We start from the raw sequence: 16,850 nt of genomic DNA, 5'->3' as shown, positions 1-16,850 counted from the left end.
TGCAAATAGTGCGGTATTTCTATCGACGAACCTCTCGGAAATCGATATTGTCAGGCTAACTTCAGAGAAGTAAACTCGAGCATGACAGTCATGAAAGTGCAGTTTAGTTCGAGGCAACGTACAAACGTGTAGCAAAACATGGCGTTTATAGACGTTGGTAATCATTCTCAGTTTTCATCAGCACAAAATGATCCGTCACTCGGCATTTATAATAACTTTACAACCAAACATTTGATCCCTGATTCATTCGGCTCACAAAGATCTCAGTAAGTGTATCCTTTTCGATTTATTACCAACCGGCAAACCTGTTCTTGCCATTCTCAAAGCTAGGTTCATCGTTTGGATATTTTCAAAATGTAGATCAATCAAACTAGCTATTTCGTTACTGTACTTCGAATATTCTCAAGTATTGTACTTTGTTGGTAGAATGTACTGGAGTACACAATTAGATCAAGAAACTTGAAATTTAAAGTAACGCTTTTCATCAAAGATGACTGGCTTAATATTTTGCCAAAGAGGCTATGATTAACAATAGTTTCTCTTCACTGTGTCAATTGCAGGGCACCCTTGACCACCGCAACCTCTGTGGTCGGTATACAATTCAAAGATGGAGTGGTTATAGCGGCTGATGTTCTCGGATCCTATGGATCATTGGCACGGTTCAGGAATTGCCAGCGTATAATGAAAGTTAACGATAACATTATCTTGGGTGCTGGTGGAGACTATGCTGATTTTCAGTATCTCAAGAATATGATTGAGCAAAAGATGTAAGCACTGATATCACCTCTGGTTTATTACACCGTGGTTAATCTAGATATATATATTTATATTGAACTCAAACACTCCCCAGTCTTGAAGAAGAATGCCTAGACGATGGATTCACTCTAAAACCAAAGTCTTTGCACTGCTGGCTCACACGAGTTATGTATAACAGGCGTTCCAAGTTCGATCCATTTTGGAACAATTTTATTATCGCTGGACTCGAAGATGGGATTCCGTAAGGAAAAAAAAATGTTATTAAGCATCCAAATATGGCATGAATTTTTGTATCTTGATTCAGTCGATGACATTCAACTTTATCTAGGTTCATGGGAACTGTAGATAAACTTGGAACAGCATATGTTGATCCAGCTATTGCAACTGGTTATGGTGCTTACATGGCTACACCCATGCTTCGCAAGGCTCTTGATTCAAACCCAGATTTAAGCAAAGAAGAAGCTATCCAGTGCCTAACCAAAGCTATGCAGGTGCTCTTCTACAGAGATGCCAGATCATTTCCAAAGGTCAGTCATTTTACTTGGAGACACCAAACTAGTGACGGAGCAAAATGGTGGGATCATTATCTTTGATCTTTTTGTTACAGTATCAAATCGGAATCATTACAAAGGAAGGTATAGAAATCAAGGGGCCGCTGACTCTCGAGAGCAATTGGGAGCTTGCTCGCATGATAGGATAAATATATCAAGTAAATGTCCATGAAAAAAATGCCGAAATTCGCAGGGGTCGTCCCTGTCTAAATTTTTAAATAAGTCGCGGTGTTATCCATGCGTCCTGCCGCGGGATACTTTTCTTAAATTAAAGAAAACAAAAACAAACTTTTATTCGTCTGAAACGGGTATTTTATTGCGATCTTTCTGCATACTTCCTGTCCTAGATGAAATTCTCCTAAAATTAGCTTACTTCGAAATAGTTTCATTATAGTGTCAGTATTTCACATCCTGTATCGGTGATAAGAATAGTATGTTCAACTTGAGCTGTCCTTGCATTATCTGCCGTCACTGCCGTCCAACCATCTTCAAGAATTTCAATGTCTGGTCCACCTTGTGTTAAGACAGGTTCGATTGTAAAAGTCATTCCAGCCTCCATTGTCCCTTCAAAATCGTTTGCTTAACGGAAACAAGAGTTGAAGTAATTCATTGTATGCATATTTATACATAAGGTATATGGAAAAGCATCCAAAATATTAATACCCCAAATTCTAAAATGATTGAACTTACCAAAGTGAAATATATCTGGTGGTCCATGGAAGTAGGTGCCGATACCATGGCCTGCAAAAGCAGGAATAATGCCAAACCCAAGCCGTTGGGCGGTATCTTCGATAATATGACCTCGGAAATGTCCAAAATTAGTCGTATGAATATCTTGAACTTAGAGTTTGAACTAGGAATAGTTATCGTATGTTACCAATAGAAGAGAATTTTTCATTTGGTTTGCAGATAGAAATAGCATTTTTGAGGCACTTTTTGGTGGCTTCGATCAACCGCAGAGCTTCATTGTCGACCTCACCAATCTTGAACATCCCAGAACAGTCACCGTGGTAACCATTTCGGAACACCTAATAGCGTTGAAGTCGATTTCACTTTTGAGGCCAATATATTATGCATTGAGGAACAAAGCAGTATTTTAAAAATTGAGGTAGGTTTTTACCGTTACATCTACGTTCAGTATATCTCCTTCCAAAAAGGGTCTATTATCAGGAATACCATGACATGCAACATTATTTATACTTGTACAAATTGACTTAGGGAACCCTCTATAATTTAATGGACTAGGATAAGCTCCGTTGTTGATTATCAGACAGTGGAGCCTTTTGTCCAGCTCATCTGAGGTCAAGCCTGCCTGGAATGTTAGCATATGAATATTCAGGTTCTCATCAAGCTACTTATGACTTCACTCTACCTTCAAATAACGCCCTGCTTCATTGAGTATTTGCCGAGCCAGAATGCAGCTATGTCTCATAGATTCAATTTGGTTTTTGTCTTTTACCTCAGCTTTGTTAGGGTAAACAGGTAACGCGGATGAATCAGCTGCGTAAGATGGTTTAGGGATGTAGGATGGAACGCTTCTTTTATCTGAAACTGACCATGGTACGACGATATCGTACTTGCCAAACGAATTGTTCGAAGCATTTTTTCCGGATATCTGTTAAAATATTCGTCAATGCTTAGTGGATAATCGGCTGTGAAAGGAATAGGAGCTGTCTTGTATTTCGCCTTACCTCCGATTTCCATTTAAATAAATCTCGGAAGAAATTACGCGTTGTTTGTACGTTGATCAGTTTACGGTGACCGCTCAGCATCTCGAATTTCGTCGACTCGACACTTTCTGCAGGCTATTTGCGATGGGCATGCTGTTTAAAAGGAGACAAAATTTAAGACACGACGATTCACCACAACCTACCAATAGCTGAAAAGCATCATTGTGTCCAGACAATCACGTAGTCGTCGCGACGATCGCATATTAGCCATGTGAACGGAACGTGATGGTGACCATTCCACGTAAACATTCCGAAGAAAACAAAATTTTCCATCCAGGAACTTCGGCACAAAGTCGTTCATAAAAATGTTTAAAAAATTTAAGGACAAATTGGCAGAAGAGATGAAACAATCCCCATCCAGGCTACAAGCGGGCATGCAACAATTAGCCCAGGTTCATTGACAGATAATTAAAGTTTCAAACTTGTCACTGACAATTATTACCCACTTAGTATTTATCACTTTTTCATATTACAATTACTGACACCGTTTCACATTTGTCTCGATTGACAAGAAGTTTGTACGTTTACGCTTATCTACTTGTGATACAGGCCGTCATTTCTCCAGCTGCTTCCGGTAACCACATCCCAGATATCACCACTTCTGTCGACGATCTAAATTTGACTTCAGAAGAAGCTGGTAAGCAAAAATTCATGCGTCTCAATAGTTTTATTCCAAGTTGATTCAGACTTGGGCAGTTCTAAAGTTGTGGGAGTTACTGCTTCAGAAACTCTGCAGAGCAGTTCGACAATGAATCAATTCCAAAACATAGACCTACAAGCCTCAAATTCTATGGAACGCTCGCGACGATCCTCATTCAGCAGCGTGACCAGTGATAGTTTTTTTCCAACTTATGAGAGCCCAGGAAACATCTATCACATGCAGGTGAAAATCTGTTGATCAGGACTCAAGAAATTTGCATGACATCCAACAATGATTTATGTGACAGTTTGTTACAAGGAGATTGTACAAATTATCTGTATGATTTTCAGTCCGATATGGAACAGTCAGCGAGCGAGTTTGAGGACAGTTCTTCTTCACAGTTAGAGCATATCACAAAAGATGAGTTATACAATGCTTACCAGAAATTAAGAACAAAATACACAAAGTATCGTGCAGTGTACAGGGAAGTTCTCAAAGAAAACACAAAAATGAAATCCGTCCTTGTTGAAACCCAGGATAAAGCATTAAGGAGAATAGCTAATCTCAAGGAACAGTGCCAGCTCGAACAGGATGCTAAGGCCCATTTAGAGGAGGCCTTGAGAAATGATATTGAGGAGAAGGATCACCTGATAACCACGCTAAACACAAAAGTACGTATACAGTAACTTAATCCAAGTTTTATCTTGATTGAAATTTAATCTAATGTTCATTCATGCCAGATCAAACTATTGCAAGTTCACCAACCAGAAAGTATATCAGCCTCAGAATCTAACGGAAAGAATGACAATAGTGGCATCGATCAGTTTGTCGATTCGACGAACAAAGATTTTGATGGAAAAAGTGATCTACTTGCCGAGAACGCAGTGTACAAAGAAAGAATAAAAAAGTTTGAAAACCTACTGGCCAAGTGCAATGAGTCATTGAAGAGGAATAAAGAGAAAATTACTCAACTGACAGAGAATCGGGATATATTAGAAAGAGATTTAAATATTTTGAAGAAAAGCACCGTAGAGCGAACAGAGCTGTTGGAGAGTGAAATATATAATGCGAAACGCGAGATAATGTCACTCAACGAACAGATTAGTGTCTTTAAAAAACGCGAGGAAGATTCCGCTCTGTCGTTGGCAGAAAACAAATTATTTATACACCGGGAACTCGATGTTAAAGAAGAGCAGAATAAACAAATTCAAAAAGACTTGAAGAAGACAACAGAACACAATAATATCCTTGCCGAAGTAGTCGCCCAATACGATCACGAATTTAAACAGTTTAACGTTATAATGAGCGATCGCAGCGTAGAGCCCGATAAGAAGATTTCCCAGCTTCAAAACCTATTTACAAATAAGTCTGAGGCTTTGAAACTTATACATCAAGATATTGAGCACAAGTTTGTCAATGCTAATGAGGAGATGGTGGCCAAACAGGGGAGTAAAGTTGATCAGAATCAAGAGAGTTCGAGTTCTATTCACACAGGTAAAAATGAAAGCAGTATCAAGAACGAGGAAATCAGCAGGTCGAGGGATGAACTGGAAATACAAAATGCGCAACTTCTGGGCCTGACAACGGAACTGAAATCTTGCAAATCGACGATAACGGATCTCAAGGAAATGCTGAGAGATGTGACGATCGAGTGGGAACAAGCAACGAGGGATAAGAAGAATTTGACAACGAATATACTCAACTATAAAGAAATCATCGGTAAACTCAGGTGCGATTGTAATTCTTTGATGGATCAAGTCAAGCAAAATCATTCCGATCATAAATCCACAATAGTCCTGATGAACAAAAAAATGTCAGACATACTTAATCGGTCTCATACAAAGGTCGACAAAGCAGTAGGATCTCCGGCCAATTCGATATGTGGGGATGGAGACGAATCTCAAGTTATGAAAGAAAATCTGTCTAGAAACACCGACGATTCAGATGTAGAACTCAAAAGTATCATCAATGAAAATAATGCACTGAAAAAGAAATGCCAGGATCTGATGGAGCAGAATAATGATATGATAAACAAAGTTCATGAATTTGACGTAATCAATTCAAAAAACATCAAACTTATAGCAGAAATTGATAGACTGAATTTCAAATTACAAGATCTCGCACAGCTACATGAAATCCAAGATAAATTACAATCAGAAATGGAAGGTTTGAAGGAAAAGTTGCCATTTGGTGACACCGTTGAGCATAACAGTAAGCATTTCACAAACGAAGTTTCCTCTCTCAAGGAAAAATTAAGTAATTATGATTCCCTTCTAAAAGATAATACAATCTTGAAACAAGAATTAGTCGATTTGAAGAATCAATTAGCCCAAGTTATGGGTAGCATGGCATCGTTCAAGTCAGAGCAGGTGGAAAATATGGATGTTAGTGTAAGAAATTTTTCTGAAAAGTGTGCGGATTATGAGAATATGATTGTCAATTTAACGGGCAAGTTCTCTGAACAAACTAAGCAGTTGGAAAATTTGTACAGTGAACTGGGGATACAGAAATCCAACTTCAATGAGCTTAATGAGAAATATAAGGCTCGAAACTTGGAGTTTGAGGAGGCTAACAAGGCATTGGAAAAAAAAGGATTAGAATTTGAGGCATTGAATGAAAAGTGTAATAAGCAATACTCAGAGATCGAGGACCTCAAAGGGAAAGGGGCAGAGATCCTTAAACAGCTTGATGAGACAGCTAAAGTCCGACAAGAGATGATAGATAAATTCAATCAACTGGAATTCTCTAAGAATAACATAATTATCAGCAAAACTAAGGAGCTGGAAGAGCTCAGGTTGGAGCATGAAGCAGCGTTGAGAGAGTTGAATTCCTCCAACGAAATGAAGAACGAATCGATAATTCTGAAAAGCAATGAAATCCAAGTTTTAACGAATGACAATGTAGAATTAGCTGATGAAATTGAACGCCTGAAAGCTAAGATTAGTGATATGGAGAAATTGAAAGGTAGCAATAGTGCACTACAAATGGAGTTGGAGGCACTCAGAATAGACAGCGCAGAACTCGAAAAGAAAAACGCTGAATTAAAGAAAACGGAAAATCATCTGCTGGAACAGAACACTGGGTTGAAAGACAGCATTTTAAAATCACAGACCGAATTTGATCTTATTAAAAAAAAACTCGATATGGAACGGTGCAATATTGAGAAAAGATGTCAGGAGTTGTGCTCTGAATTAGAAACTGCTAAAGAAAAAATCGCACAAGCTGAGGCTGGGAGTGGACAGTTATGCAAAAAGATTGAAATTTTAGAAAAACGAGAATCTGAACAATCTGTGCTACAGGGCGAGCTTGATGCCAAGAATAAAATATTAGCCAATGAAGTTAGCGTACTTCAGACGGAAGTAGAGGCTTTAAAAAATGTACAGCAAACGAACGTAGACTTAGTAAAAGAAATCGTGGATTTAAAGTCAAAGATTCAAACACTGACTGGTGTTGAAGTAAAGAACGTTGAGTTACAGACTTGTGTCGAGTCATTAAATCATAAAATAATTACCTTAGAAGGGCTTGAGATGGAAATCCATAGCTTGACCAGCGAAAATGAGCGTTTAAAGGTAATTGTTGCCGAAATCGAGATTCTTAAGTCAGAACATACCGCTCTGAGAAGAGAGTTGGAGATTTCAGACCAATCAAGGGCCGAATATTTGGCAGAAATAAGCAATTTACGAGACGAGAATACCAAGTTGGCTTTGCAGTTGGAGGAAATGCAAATTTCGCTAGATCAAAAGGATCATTCTGATTATGTCGAAGCTTTGGAAAAGAAAGACCAAGAAATCAGCAAATTACAAAGGACAGCTCAAGATTCATACATCGAATTCAAAACTAAAACTGAAGAGCTGATAGATCAACGAGAAAAATTAATATCACAGCATGCAGATAGTTTAGAAGTTAATATAAAGAAGATTGCTGACTTGGAGATCTTGGCCGAAGACTTGAAAATAAAGTTAGCAAAACAGACAGAAGTGGCAAATGCTTTTGAAACTATGAACATGCAACTCCGGGATCAAGATCAAAAAACAAATTCTGAACGGAAAAATAATTTAGCAGAAAAAGAGAAGAGAATTATAGAACTTAAAGATTTGGCTGAGGACTTGGAAAAACAATTAGCGGAGCTTCGGGGAGAAGTTGACGCGTGCAGAACAACGAATAAAGAACTACGAGATGAAATAGTTGCAATAAATTGGAAACACTCCAATATGATGGACGTCAAGACCAGCGCGATTACCGAACTAGAAAAGGTATCTAGAGACCTGGAAGAAAAATTAGTGAACAGAATAGAAGAAATTCATGCACTAGATGCTGCGAACAAGGACTTACAGGTACGGCTTGAAACCGTCAGCCAAAATGCAATAAGTGAACAAGATTTAATGATGAGTTATCAGAAGTCACAGGATCAAAATAAAGAACTTCGCACACATTTGGATGAGGCAGTTTTCTTGCAAGAGGCCAAGCAATCACAAATAGAGATTCTCAGTCAAGAATTGAAGCAACAAGCCGATAATCTTAATGATAAGTTGAAAACCAACGAAGAAGAACAAAGCATGAGGATAAAACAATTGGTGAAGGAATTTCAAGCCCAAATTCATGACAAAGATGAACAAATACAGGCAGCATTGGAGAAACGGTTCGGTAAGTTGGATTTTTTTGAACGCCTCTATTGTTATATATGGTAACGGACTAGAATTTCTGAGGTCTGAGCGAAATTAATTTTCAGTCCGTGTATTTGAAGCGTACTTGTTTATATTTGCAGAACGTCAGCAGAATTATGAATCCGAGTTAATCCAACAATACAAAGAACAGCTCAAAGATTTCCAGGTTGAGCTTACAGCAAAATCAGAACAAATTGAAAATTTAATTCTGAGTAACAAAGATACGATCCAGAGTTATAACGATCATATTCAGGAGCTGACTCAAACCATTGCTCAGATCAAGAAAGAACACGTAAACGAATTACAGGAAACTGAGCAAAATTGGAAAACGATATTAAAGCAAAGGACCGATCAGCTCGAGACCAAACACGCGGATGAAGTCAATGAATTGACAAAAGAATGGTGGAGCGAGAGAAAGGTGAAAATTCAGAATCCGCAGTGAAACTGTAGGCTTTTTTTTCCATGTGAAACAGTCCTGGTTTGAAACAAGCAACAGATGAATTCTTTCTTCACCATTCAATGTTAGTCGCAATTATCATTGCGGAAAATTTTGTAGCAGAAATGATAGCTTCATCAGTATCAGGATTTTTATTTTATTACAATCAGTTCGCATTTATTTTTATAATCATTTCTTTAAAGTCTTTCGTTTATTTTCAGGCTGCCGAAAACAGCGATACTTCTATAGGGGTACATATAATTGATTTTTTATTATTTGACCATTTCTTATTTATATTTGAAGTGACGTACAGCAATTATTTTGCTTTCTCATTTAACATCTGAGATCTTCAGTGCAGTATTCGAAATTAATCCCAGTTTGAGTTATACTGTGTGGTGCTGCAATACCGACTAATATCATTTGCCATTGATTGCAGGAGTTGGAAGGTACATCCCGAGTAGCAATGGCTACGATACAATCGAACACAGGGTCTCTGCACTCCCTCCAGCAGACTTTGATATCCCAAAAACGCGAGCTTTCAGAGCTTCGAAAGTTGCTCAGGATAAGAAACGACAATTTGGAAGGATCTACAGAAATTGAATACCTAAAGAACATTTTATTCGAGTATATGATGGGAAGGGAAACCCTTGTTCTTTCAAGAGTTATATCAGCGGTGGTTAAGTTTGACCAAGAACAGACGTCAAAAGTATTAAAAAAAGAGGAGGATAAACTGACGTTGGTGCGTGTAGTTTAATGTCCACTTAAATAATTAGTATGATACATTTTTACAAATTGATTTCACAAAATGAAATTTTTTCATGTTTGGTTTTCAGCTGGGCTCGCTTGGTCTTTTATAACAGTAGGCTTTATACAAACTGGTGGATTACCTTCTGTGGGGCTGGTATCTATAAGGAAATAGGTGTTCCGCCATAATTTGTAAAATTATTATTATTTTGAAGTAGTCGTGACACGACTGCCGTGAGTGAAACTAGCGTAATTTTGGAAGTCAGTGTCAGATACATGAATTCAAATTATATCACTAATCTATAGTGAATTATAAATACGTACATTTGTTTAGTTATATCAACAAAAGAGAGAAATATTAAATATAATGATAGTTTAACGGAGTCTAACACTTTTGAAAATTTCAGATAGATTTGGTAGTACGAAAAAGGGTAGTACGCAATCAGAAGGGTTACCACTAATACGGTTGTAATTATGGGCAGAAACGAAAAGGTCTGTACAAATAATTTGCCTAATCAGAATATTTGTATATTATTATTTACACTGATGTATAATTTTAAACACTAACAAACTAATTGCATATATTTTGACAAATATCAAATCTTCACATTACAGAAACAAATAGCATTTTATGACGAGTATTTATTGAATTAACAACAATTGTATCATCTGTTGTGAATCGAATAAACAGCAGAGTGAACATGAATTTAATAATTGACCATAGTGCCAGATAGAAAAAATGAAACAAAGTCAACTAGGTTGATATCTCTCACTGAAATTTTTTATTGCTTTATCAAAATACAGCTTCCTTTGAATGATCGGTAGTCTCTTTTGCCTGATGAAAAATTCGTCGTTACCTGTAGCTGAATATAATTTTACACCTTCTTTTCCCATCAAATTTCTCAGTGCTATATTTCTCTGTAATATCTTGTCATAAAACTCTTGGCCACCCTTTAGATAATCTTCACCCAACTCTGCCACTTGAACATCACAATCCCTGTCAAAACTACAACTTGTTACATCTTTTAAACACGTCCAATTTCCAAGGAAAAATAGACCCAGTAAACTGTACTTAATGAAATTCAAGAACGATGAACGGGGAAGATGATGCATGAAACTATTCATTTTACGCGCAATGCCATATGTCATCAATATGCAAAATGGGGGATACATGCTGTTCAATATGGGTTCGATAGTTTGGCATCGTACAATCTCTCGAGCTATCGCAAATTTTCGCGCTTTTTCTGATAATGTGAGTGCAGATAATAGATTTTTCCCATCGGTTTGACTCCAGTCAACATGTCTGCTCTGTACTAATAAATTGGAAGGTTCAATGTCTTCGATGCCCTCATAGTTAAAGCTGGTAGGCACACCTATGATAGCTCCAGTGCTCAATACGGTTGTGCCAGCATGAAACAAGTCAAACCCGTTAACTGTGAATGGTTTCAGCAAGGCTTGCTGCTCGGCTGATATCCCGAGTTCCTGTAGAACAGTGTCCAAGTATTTTTTTATTTTCGACGAAACTGTGACCGGTGCTTTCTTTCTGAAATGTGATGATTCAATTGCCAAACATTTGATCTTAAGGAATAACATTGCCACTTCTGTACAGTATAGGTATCAGATTCGGTATTTCAACCTGTGAGGTATTTACATACCTGTACATCTGAAAGAGTTCCCTATAACGATCCAATAATATTGAATGAGGTAGAATATTGTATGCAGCAGAACCAACACTGGCTATAATTGCGCAACCAAGACTAAATTTTCTCCCGCTGTCAGTGGCCAACCAACTTTGACGGCGAATCTCTTTTGCCAACTTAAAGCTGGCTTTAATATATGGGTTGACCATCGGGAAATTGTGGGCCGATTCAAAATATTTTATTTGGTTATAATTTTTAAGTAAAGTGTGTAAATGCAAAATTGGATTCGCTTCCCGAATAAGTTCGATGCAGTGTTCGATAACGACCGGCGATTCGACCGATCGATTCGTCGATTTCAGAAGTCGGAGCCACTCGAAACTCTGAGGAGATTTGTCAGCTACCGTTGCTGCCAGTCATCGTAGCAATCAGTAGAAATCTTTTCAATTTGTAGACAGTTTGATGTGGATAGTGTGATCAAAATATTAATTAACAAATATGGGAGCCGTGCGTGTTATTAACGACGATAATCATTTTCTCGGAGAGATGAGCAGCGCTGGAACGAAACTTGTAGTCGTTGATTTTACCGCGACTTGGTGAGGATTTTTATAGGTTACTCAACAGTATGACAAATTCAAATTGTAGTTGTGACCAGTCTTCTTACGTATCAGTTCCACCAGATAAAATCTTTGTATGAAGTTTTATACTTGTCTTTCGAATCGTTAGTTACTATCAGTACTTTTTTTTTTATTCAAAGTAACACAATAAATTTAAACCTCAGGTGTGGTCCCTGTCGGAGAATAGCGCCGATTTTCGAACAGCTTTCAACGAAGTATCCAAACGCTGTGTTCCTGAAGGTTGATGTGGACAAATGTGCTGAGACTGCTGCGGGACAGGGTGTCAGTGCAATGCCAACATTTATTTTCTATCGCAATCGAACGAAACTGGGTTCATGCCAAGGAGCGGATCCTACTGGTCTTGAGAATAAAATCCAGCAGTACTATGGTTCGGGTGACATAGAAGAATCGGAGGGGCCCATAGCAGGACATGTACGCGATGATAAAGATAACATTTATTACCATATATTCGGAATGATCTTAATCATTGCCACTTTGTATTATTGGAACAAATCCCAGTAGTACCAGAGCAAGTCACTCAAATCAGATATGAAGCAGATAATGTACAGTTTACTTATAGTTTGATCAGGAACATTAATCAATTTAGCTTTCCAGTTTGATATGGCTTATTTTAATCGAAAACTTGAACAGTTCCATATCACTGTTTATAAGGAAGAGGATTACAGTTATCAACTATACACACACATTGGTTATAAACCATAAGTAATATTCTTCAAACTTTATTTCATCAAATTTTAGCTTCCTCCGTTACCACTTTACATTCCATATTTTGAGAAATCAATTCAACAGTATCTTGCATTTTCTCTGAAATATTTGTCACTGCTCACAAAGACTTCTTGTCGTTACGTCTTCCCGATGATTAAATCATGTCGATAAGTGCAATGATCAGCTCCTAGTCAATCGATATTTTGAAAATGGAGCAATACCTGACCACGCATTGATTATTTGAAATTATTACAATACAATTGTTAGATGAATATGATTCGATAAGCAATGCAAGAAAAATCGCAGTACTTAGTCGTATTATTTACCCCAGGAATATGGAGGCTTGTCATAAATGAGTTCTCATTTGTAACTAGCAAAAATGGAATAAGAAACGAATAAAACATCTCTGTTTGCTAACTTTCCAGTCTACACCAGGAAAATCCAATGCCTATTTACTTAAACGACATTGGAAGTTCAGTACCACAGATTGAAATGCTCTGCTTTCAGATGGATTTGTCCACATTTATTATGAAGGGCCAGTGCGAATGCTTGAATGAATCAGACGAGCATCCCTTTATGCAATGCCTCTCATCGGATAGTGGTTACTTGGAGAGCGACTGTGACGAACAATTGATAATATCGATCACGTTTAAGCAGGCCGTTAAAGTTCATTCGTTGAAAATAAAAGCACCAGTGGATCAGGGGCCAAAGAACTTGAAGCTATTCATAAATCAGCCGAGAACAGTTGACTTTGATATGGCCGATTCGTATACCAGTGTCCAAGACGTCGCGTGAGCTGTTCTCACTAATTAACTTATCTAGGACTTTTACAAAGAAGGAATGAAAAATTTTTCTTGTTTGTTTGGCTTAGGGTAAATGCGGGGGATCTTGAAGAAGGGAATCCAGTTCCTCTACGCTACGTGAAATTTCAAAATGTGCAGAATCTTCAAATATTTGTCAAAGACAATCAAAGCGGTGGCGAAACGACGCGAATTGATCACCTGGCGATTATTGGCTCGCCGATTTCTACGACCAATATGGGGGAGTTCAGAAGGGTTGCTGGGAAAAAGGGAGAAAGTCATTAACACGCAGTTTATCGCTGATTTCTGACCATCGCTAGATCCTACGTTGTCCTCTTATAATCATAGTGAAATCATCATCAGCCGCGTCGAGCGAATAGATTGTCTCCAATTTCACGTGAACCAGGTAGGCAACTCATGTTCGTACCGACCATCTTTGTCATGCAATAAAGATCTAAAAGAATCATCGGCGTTCTACGTACTATGTATTGATTGAACTTTTTATAAAACAATATAAGATTTCTAAACAATATACAATTTTTGCTCCGACTTCGAACCCTAGCGATATCTGATTCAAAAACTCCATATAGTGCGATACATCTCAGGAACCGAAAGTAAATTTTGTCAACTGCTTATTATCACGATTTTTTTCTTCTATTTTTTTTTAATAATAACCAACAGTTAATTACGAAATCTTATGAGTGTATTGGATATAACGTTTGTCTGTACAAAATATCATTACATTTGTCGCATGGCAGAACTCTAGTGGAGTAAATTTATACGATGAAGTGAGAGACGAGTTGTTCGCAATTACGTTAATCGTTTCTGTACTATCGACCGTGTAACCTCATCTCCTCCTTCTTTCTTGCCTGTGACCGCTTCGGGAGTTACCCTTGTCAACCTCGTGACGTTCGTTACTTTTAATAATTGTACTAGTCGTTTTTTCCGTATCGTTACTGTAATTAGCAACAGTAACATTGCTGGAGTCTCTAGGACCATTCCACGTTCTACCACCCTCGGCGGTCTGTGGATTCCGGAACAACGTCGAAACTTCAACCATTCTGGTCTTGTGTTCGAGGTTTAGAGATGCCAAATTAGATAGTCTCTGATACATCAACGACAATATGCCCCATGCCTTTTTTCTATCTGCAGAAATAGATTCCAGTAACCACGCTGCGTTTCGCATTTCGATCTTGAGCCGTTCAGTTTCTGGGACATTCATGTTCTTAGTCACATTCAAACCATGCTCGAGAGGATTATGAATATATATGTTAGACTCTTCTGTCTTGAAAATTGGAATTCCGTCGCTTAGGGAAACGGACTTTGTCGCAAAGTCGAAATCTGAATAGTAAATGAAAAAATTCTTGAGAAGTTCTTCCAAGGTCTCATCATTTTTGGTAGATGATGCCGGCAGCTTGGATATGTCACGTAGAAAAGTGCAATCGACGTGCCCATCTGCTATCCGAACATCATTTTTATCTGGTTCGAATAAATAAGTATGAAACGTTAGAGTAACCATTTTGACGGACGTGAGGGATGTTAATATTATCAACCTGCACAAATACGTCATGTTCTATACCTGCTAATTCAACGAGCTGTTTGACCGTTGGTAAAACTTGTCTGTGCTGGAGGTAGAACAAAATGAGTAGCGTCAAGGCAAAATTAGTTATCCAACTGCCAGGGGTGCTGTTTGTCAATTGCACAGAACTAGCCCATAATTTCACAGTGAAAATCAGGGGTCTTACCCTCCAGTCTAATTCGCCATAGAGGTACAAGAGTTCAGACATATATATACCTACCCTAGAAATAAATAATTTTTTAGGCTTCTGTCTGAACCGAATGAGAATTAATCAACTTAATGTATCTGATACTGGGCAATCTCTTTACTCACGTATTGGTCATACTGAGATCACATTCCAAGCCAGTCAGAGTTTGGTTGTATTTAATTATGGGCACACGTGCTTTAAAAATCCTTCGTACACTTGCTATTCCAGGGAGGAATTGCGTCATTATATCAGATATGATTTCCATTACTTTTTGAGTTTGATTTCGTTCATTTAAATCTGCCACTACTTTAGTATGGTAAATCAATCTGCTGTGTACACTTTTCTAGGGAAGTAGAAAATAGTGAGAAGATGGAGAGCGTGTTTCAATTCCAATATTATATGAAAACTGTATCAACTGACCTTGATATCATCTTGCAACCTTAAAACCAGGTCTAGATCACAGCCGTGCTTACCTATTCCATTAACGCTCGACCCGAAGGGAAGCACCGAGATATCTGGGAACATTCCTAACAGACATGTCTCTATTTGTCTCGCTGTAAGAAATCTTAGTCTAGTATCGGTATCATTTAATTTTGTCAAATCATGTAGAATCATCATCTGATCGGAAACCTATAAAAAAAATTTTAACAGCTGGATAAATAAGCGCCTATCACTGGCTTTGTGCAGATTATAATTGTCTAACAACATGTCTCACCGACGTGGCATTGTATAACTCGTTGGCGATCATTTCCTTGGATGGAAAGAGCTTGGCATTTGTTGCTTGCAATGGTATATCTCTAGAAAATGAGTTGCCTTTCTTTAACTTGGTAGCAGCACGAAACCACACTATGGGAGATGTGATGGGCAAGCCTTGATTGCCTTTTGCATGCATTGTAACTGAGTTTATCGACTCGATGTCAGCCAGCGATGAGAACTCGATTAGGAGAAATTGCTTTAAAAAAAGACGAGATATAAAAAAGTATGGAAAAGAGGAATATAAAAGTTTGGGATAACCATGGAAATTACATCATGGTTACAACTCACCAAATTATCTTTCACTGTATAATGATGCATTTCTTTCACTTTTCCATACTGTGAACAATAGTCGTAGAGCTCACTACTTGATTGTTGAGAATGTACTTGAACCAAAATACTGCGACGTGCCTGATCTCGCCTCTCGAACATAATATCATCGTATGTCACGTACTTTTGTTTGTTAGTAGGTATTTGAGCGGTGCCTGAAATGTGATAAAAGGCTTGCCAAAGACTGCGATACCAAGTGAAGAATTTGAGAACATCGATAACTGAAAAGTCGTGGATTTTTGCAGCGACTTCAACGAGCGAAAAGAAACCAAGGGTAAGAGTGAAAATATTCTAACTGACTCGTTCACTGGAAAATCATATATTGACCTGATGTAACCTATTAAATAAATGGGGTTAATGTTAAGTCCGGTACCTGTACCGCAGAGTCGCGTATTCACACTGCTTTGTAAGTACGAAGCGAGGATACCGGGGGAATTGTGGTAAATTTTTAAACAGATACAGTTGAGTGAAAATTTGTAAAACCAACTGTTCGAATATTGGAAGGCATTTCCACTCGCACGGGCGAGCAACGCCATATTTAACATCTACACGCCATGCACCACACACTGCGACCAAAAAGACCGCGCCATGCTGACGTTGTGGGGGTAACAAGTAGATAGGGTGTAACTCCGTCGCAAAGTGCGCTTCCAGAACTTGAATTCCATAAAACCCGGAATTTCCGCAGCTCTCTGTCATCGAG

The 16,850-nt window shown here is 38.1% G+C and overlaps 6 protein-coding genes across 8 annotated transcripts; 3 read left to right on the top strand and 3 right to left on the bottom strand.

Moving 5' to 3' along the window:
* Window positions 1-75: 75 nt before the first annotated feature.
* LOC105683581 (proteasome subunit beta type-4) lies at window positions 76-1,595 on the top strand. The gene is made up of 5 exons (XM_012396271.3): window positions 76-266; window positions 561-767; window positions 851-997; window positions 1,085-1,283; window positions 1,364-1,595. The coding sequence occupies exons 1-5, from the start codon at window positions 139-141 to the stop codon at window positions 1,454-1,456; spliced, it is 774 nt and encodes a 257-aa protein (XP_012251694.2). The 5' UTR covers window positions 76-138; the 3' UTR covers window positions 1,457-1,595.
* Window position 1,596: 1 nt separating this feature from the next.
* LOC105683580 (methionine aminopeptidase 1D, mitochondrial) lies at window positions 1,597-3,160 on the bottom strand. Of its 2 annotated transcripts, none has more exons than XM_012396268.3 (6): window positions 2,999-3,160; window positions 2,680-2,922; window positions 2,428-2,619; window positions 2,185-2,335; window positions 1,998-2,108; window positions 1,597-1,886 (listed from the first exon to the last, which is right to left on the bottom strand). In XM_012396268.3, exons 1-6 carry the CDS (start codon window positions 3,077-3,079, stop codon window positions 1,696-1,698), a joined length of 969 nt encoding a protein of 322 aa, XP_012251691.2. In that variant the 5' UTR covers window positions 3,080-3,160; the 3' UTR covers window positions 1,597-1,695. The 2 variants fall into 2 exon arrangements, with proteins under 2 accessions (XP_012251691.2, XP_012251692.2); XM_012396269.3 differs by having other exon boundaries at window positions 2,680-2,858; window positions 2,999-3,142.
* On the top strand, window positions 3,044-10,219 carry LOC105683602 (golgin subfamily A member 4). 2 transcript variants are annotated; one of them, XM_012396328.3, is made up of 9 exons: window positions 3,046-3,429; window positions 3,587-3,674; window positions 3,763-3,920; window positions 4,028-4,348; window positions 4,418-8,321; window positions 8,443-8,759; window positions 8,999-9,028; window positions 9,214-9,516; window positions 9,611-10,219. In XM_012396328.3, the coding sequence occupies exons 1-9, from the start codon at window positions 3,343-3,345 to the stop codon at window positions 9,632-9,634; spliced, it is 5,232 nt and encodes a 1,743-aa protein (XP_012251751.2). In that variant the 5' UTR covers window positions 3,046-3,342; the 3' UTR covers window positions 9,635-10,219. The 2 variants fall into 2 exon arrangements, with proteins under 2 accessions (XP_020706644.2, XP_012251751.2); XM_020850985.2 differs by lacking the exon at window positions 8,999-9,028 and having other exon boundaries at window positions 3,044-3,429.
* Window positions 9,509-11,522, bottom strand: LOC105683604 (transmembrane protein 177). Its single transcript, XM_012396330.3, has 2 exons — window positions 11,177-11,522; window positions 9,509-11,064 (listed from the first exon to the last, which is right to left on the bottom strand). The coding sequence occupies exons 1-2, from the start codon at window positions 11,368-11,370 to the stop codon at window positions 10,272-10,274; spliced, it is 987 nt and encodes a 328-aa protein (XP_012251753.2). The 5' UTR covers window positions 11,371-11,522; the 3' UTR covers window positions 9,509-10,271.
* Window positions 11,523-11,535: 13 nt separating this feature from the next.
* On the top strand, window positions 11,536-13,833 carry LOC105683605 (thioredoxin-like protein 1). Its single transcript, XM_012396331.3, has 4 exons — window positions 11,536-11,754; window positions 11,940-12,207; window positions 13,009-13,292; window positions 13,373-13,833. The coding sequence occupies exons 1-4, from the start codon at window positions 11,657-11,659 to the stop codon at window positions 13,584-13,586; spliced, it is 864 nt and encodes a 287-aa protein (XP_012251754.1). The 5' UTR covers window positions 11,536-11,656; the 3' UTR covers window positions 13,587-13,833.
* Window positions 13,834-13,982: 149 nt separating this feature from the next.
* Window positions 13,983-16,734, bottom strand: LOC105683603 (poly(A) RNA polymerase, mitochondrial). The gene is made up of 7 exons (XM_012396329.3): window positions 16,524-16,734; window positions 16,112-16,305; window positions 15,783-16,019; window positions 15,488-15,697; window positions 15,193-15,410; window positions 14,881-15,101; window positions 13,983-14,780 (listed from the first exon to the last, which is right to left on the bottom strand). Exons 1-7 carry the CDS (start codon window positions 16,693-16,695, stop codon window positions 14,149-14,151), a joined length of 1,884 nt encoding a protein of 627 aa, XP_012251752.3. The 5' UTR covers window positions 16,696-16,734; the 3' UTR covers window positions 13,983-14,148.
* Window positions 16,735-16,850: the final 116 nt, after the last annotated feature.

This window comes from Athalia rosae, chromosome 7 (genome assembly GCF_917208135.1).
Source record: "Athalia rosae chromosome 7, iyAthRosa1.1, whole genome shotgun sequence".
NCBI lineage: Eukaryota > Metazoa > Arthropoda > Insecta > Hymenoptera > Athaliidae > Athalia > Athalia rosae.
Note: the sequence above shows the minus strand (reverse complement) of the source record. Positions and strands in the feature narration are given on the sequence as shown.

Excerpts from the sequence above, each read along its gene's own strand:
- LOC105683581 (XM_012396271.3), top strand. The coding sequence starts at position 139 with ATGGCGTTTATAGACGTTGGTAATCATTCTCAGTTTTCATCAGCACAA. Across the intron at positions 267-560 it reads TTCGGCTCACAAAGATCTCA|GGCACCCTTGACCACCGCAA; the intron begins GTAAGTGTATCC and ends TGTCAATTGCAG. Across the intron at positions 998-1,084 it reads GGACTCGAAGATGGGATTCC|GTTCATGGGAACTGTAGATA; the intron begins GTAAGGAAAAAA and ends AACTTTATCTAG.
- LOC105683603 (XM_012396329.3), bottom strand. The coding sequence starts at position 16,695 with ATGTTAAATATGGCGTTGCTCGCCCGTGCGAGTGGAAATGCCTTCCAA. Across the intron at positions 15,102-15,192 it reads GATCTCAGTATGACCAATAC|GGTAGGTATATATATGTCTG; the intron begins GTGAGTAAAGAG and ends ATTTATTTCTAG. Across the intron at positions 14,781-14,880 it reads ACAGCTCGTTGAATTAGCAG|ATAAAAATGATGTTCGGATA; the intron begins GTATAGAACATG and ends TATTCGAACCAG.
- LOC105683604 (XM_012396330.3), bottom strand. The coding sequence starts at position 11,370 with ATGGTCAACCCATATATTAAAGCCAGCTTTAAGTTGGCAAAAGAGATT. Across the intron at positions 11,065-11,176 it reads GAACTCTTTCAGATGTACAG|AAAGAAAGCACCGGTCACAG; the intron begins GTATGTAAATAC and ends ATCACATTTCAG.
- LOC105683580 (XM_012396268.3), bottom strand. The coding sequence starts at position 3,079 with ATGCTGAGCGGTCACCGTAAACTGATCAACGTACAAACAACGCGTAAT. Across the intron at positions 2,336-2,427 it reads TACTGAACGTAGATGTAACG|GTGTTCCGAAATGGTTACCA; the intron begins GTAAAAACCTAC and ends CAACGCTATTAG. Across the intron at positions 2,109-2,184 it reads TGAAAAATTCTCTTCTATTG|GTCATATTATCGAAGATACC; the intron begins GTAACATACGAT and ends GACATTTCCGAG.
- LOC105683602 (XM_012396328.3), top strand. The coding sequence starts at position 3,343 with ATGTTTAAAAAATTTAAGGACAAATTGGCAGAAGAGATGAAACAATCC. Across the intron at positions 8,322-8,442 it reads AGCATTGGAGAAACGGTTCG|AACGTCAGCAGAATTATGAA; the intron begins GTAAGTTGGATT and ends TTATATTTGCAG. Across the intron at positions 8,760-8,998 it reads AATGGTGGAGCGAGAGAAAG|GCTGCCGAAAACAGCGATAC; the intron begins GTGAAAATTCAG and ends GTTTATTTTCAG.
- LOC105683605 (XM_012396331.3), top strand. The coding sequence starts at position 11,657 with ATGGGAGCCGTGCGTGTTATTAACGACGATAATCATTTTCTCGGAGAG. Across the intron at positions 12,208-13,008 it reads AGGGGCCCATAGCAGGACAT|ATGGATTTGTCCACATTTAT; the intron begins GTACGCGATGAT and ends CTCTGCTTTCAG. Across the intron at positions 13,293-13,372 it reads ACCAGTGTCCAAGACGTCGC|GGTAAATGCGGGGGATCTTG; the intron begins GTGAGCTGTTCT and ends TGTTTGGCTTAG.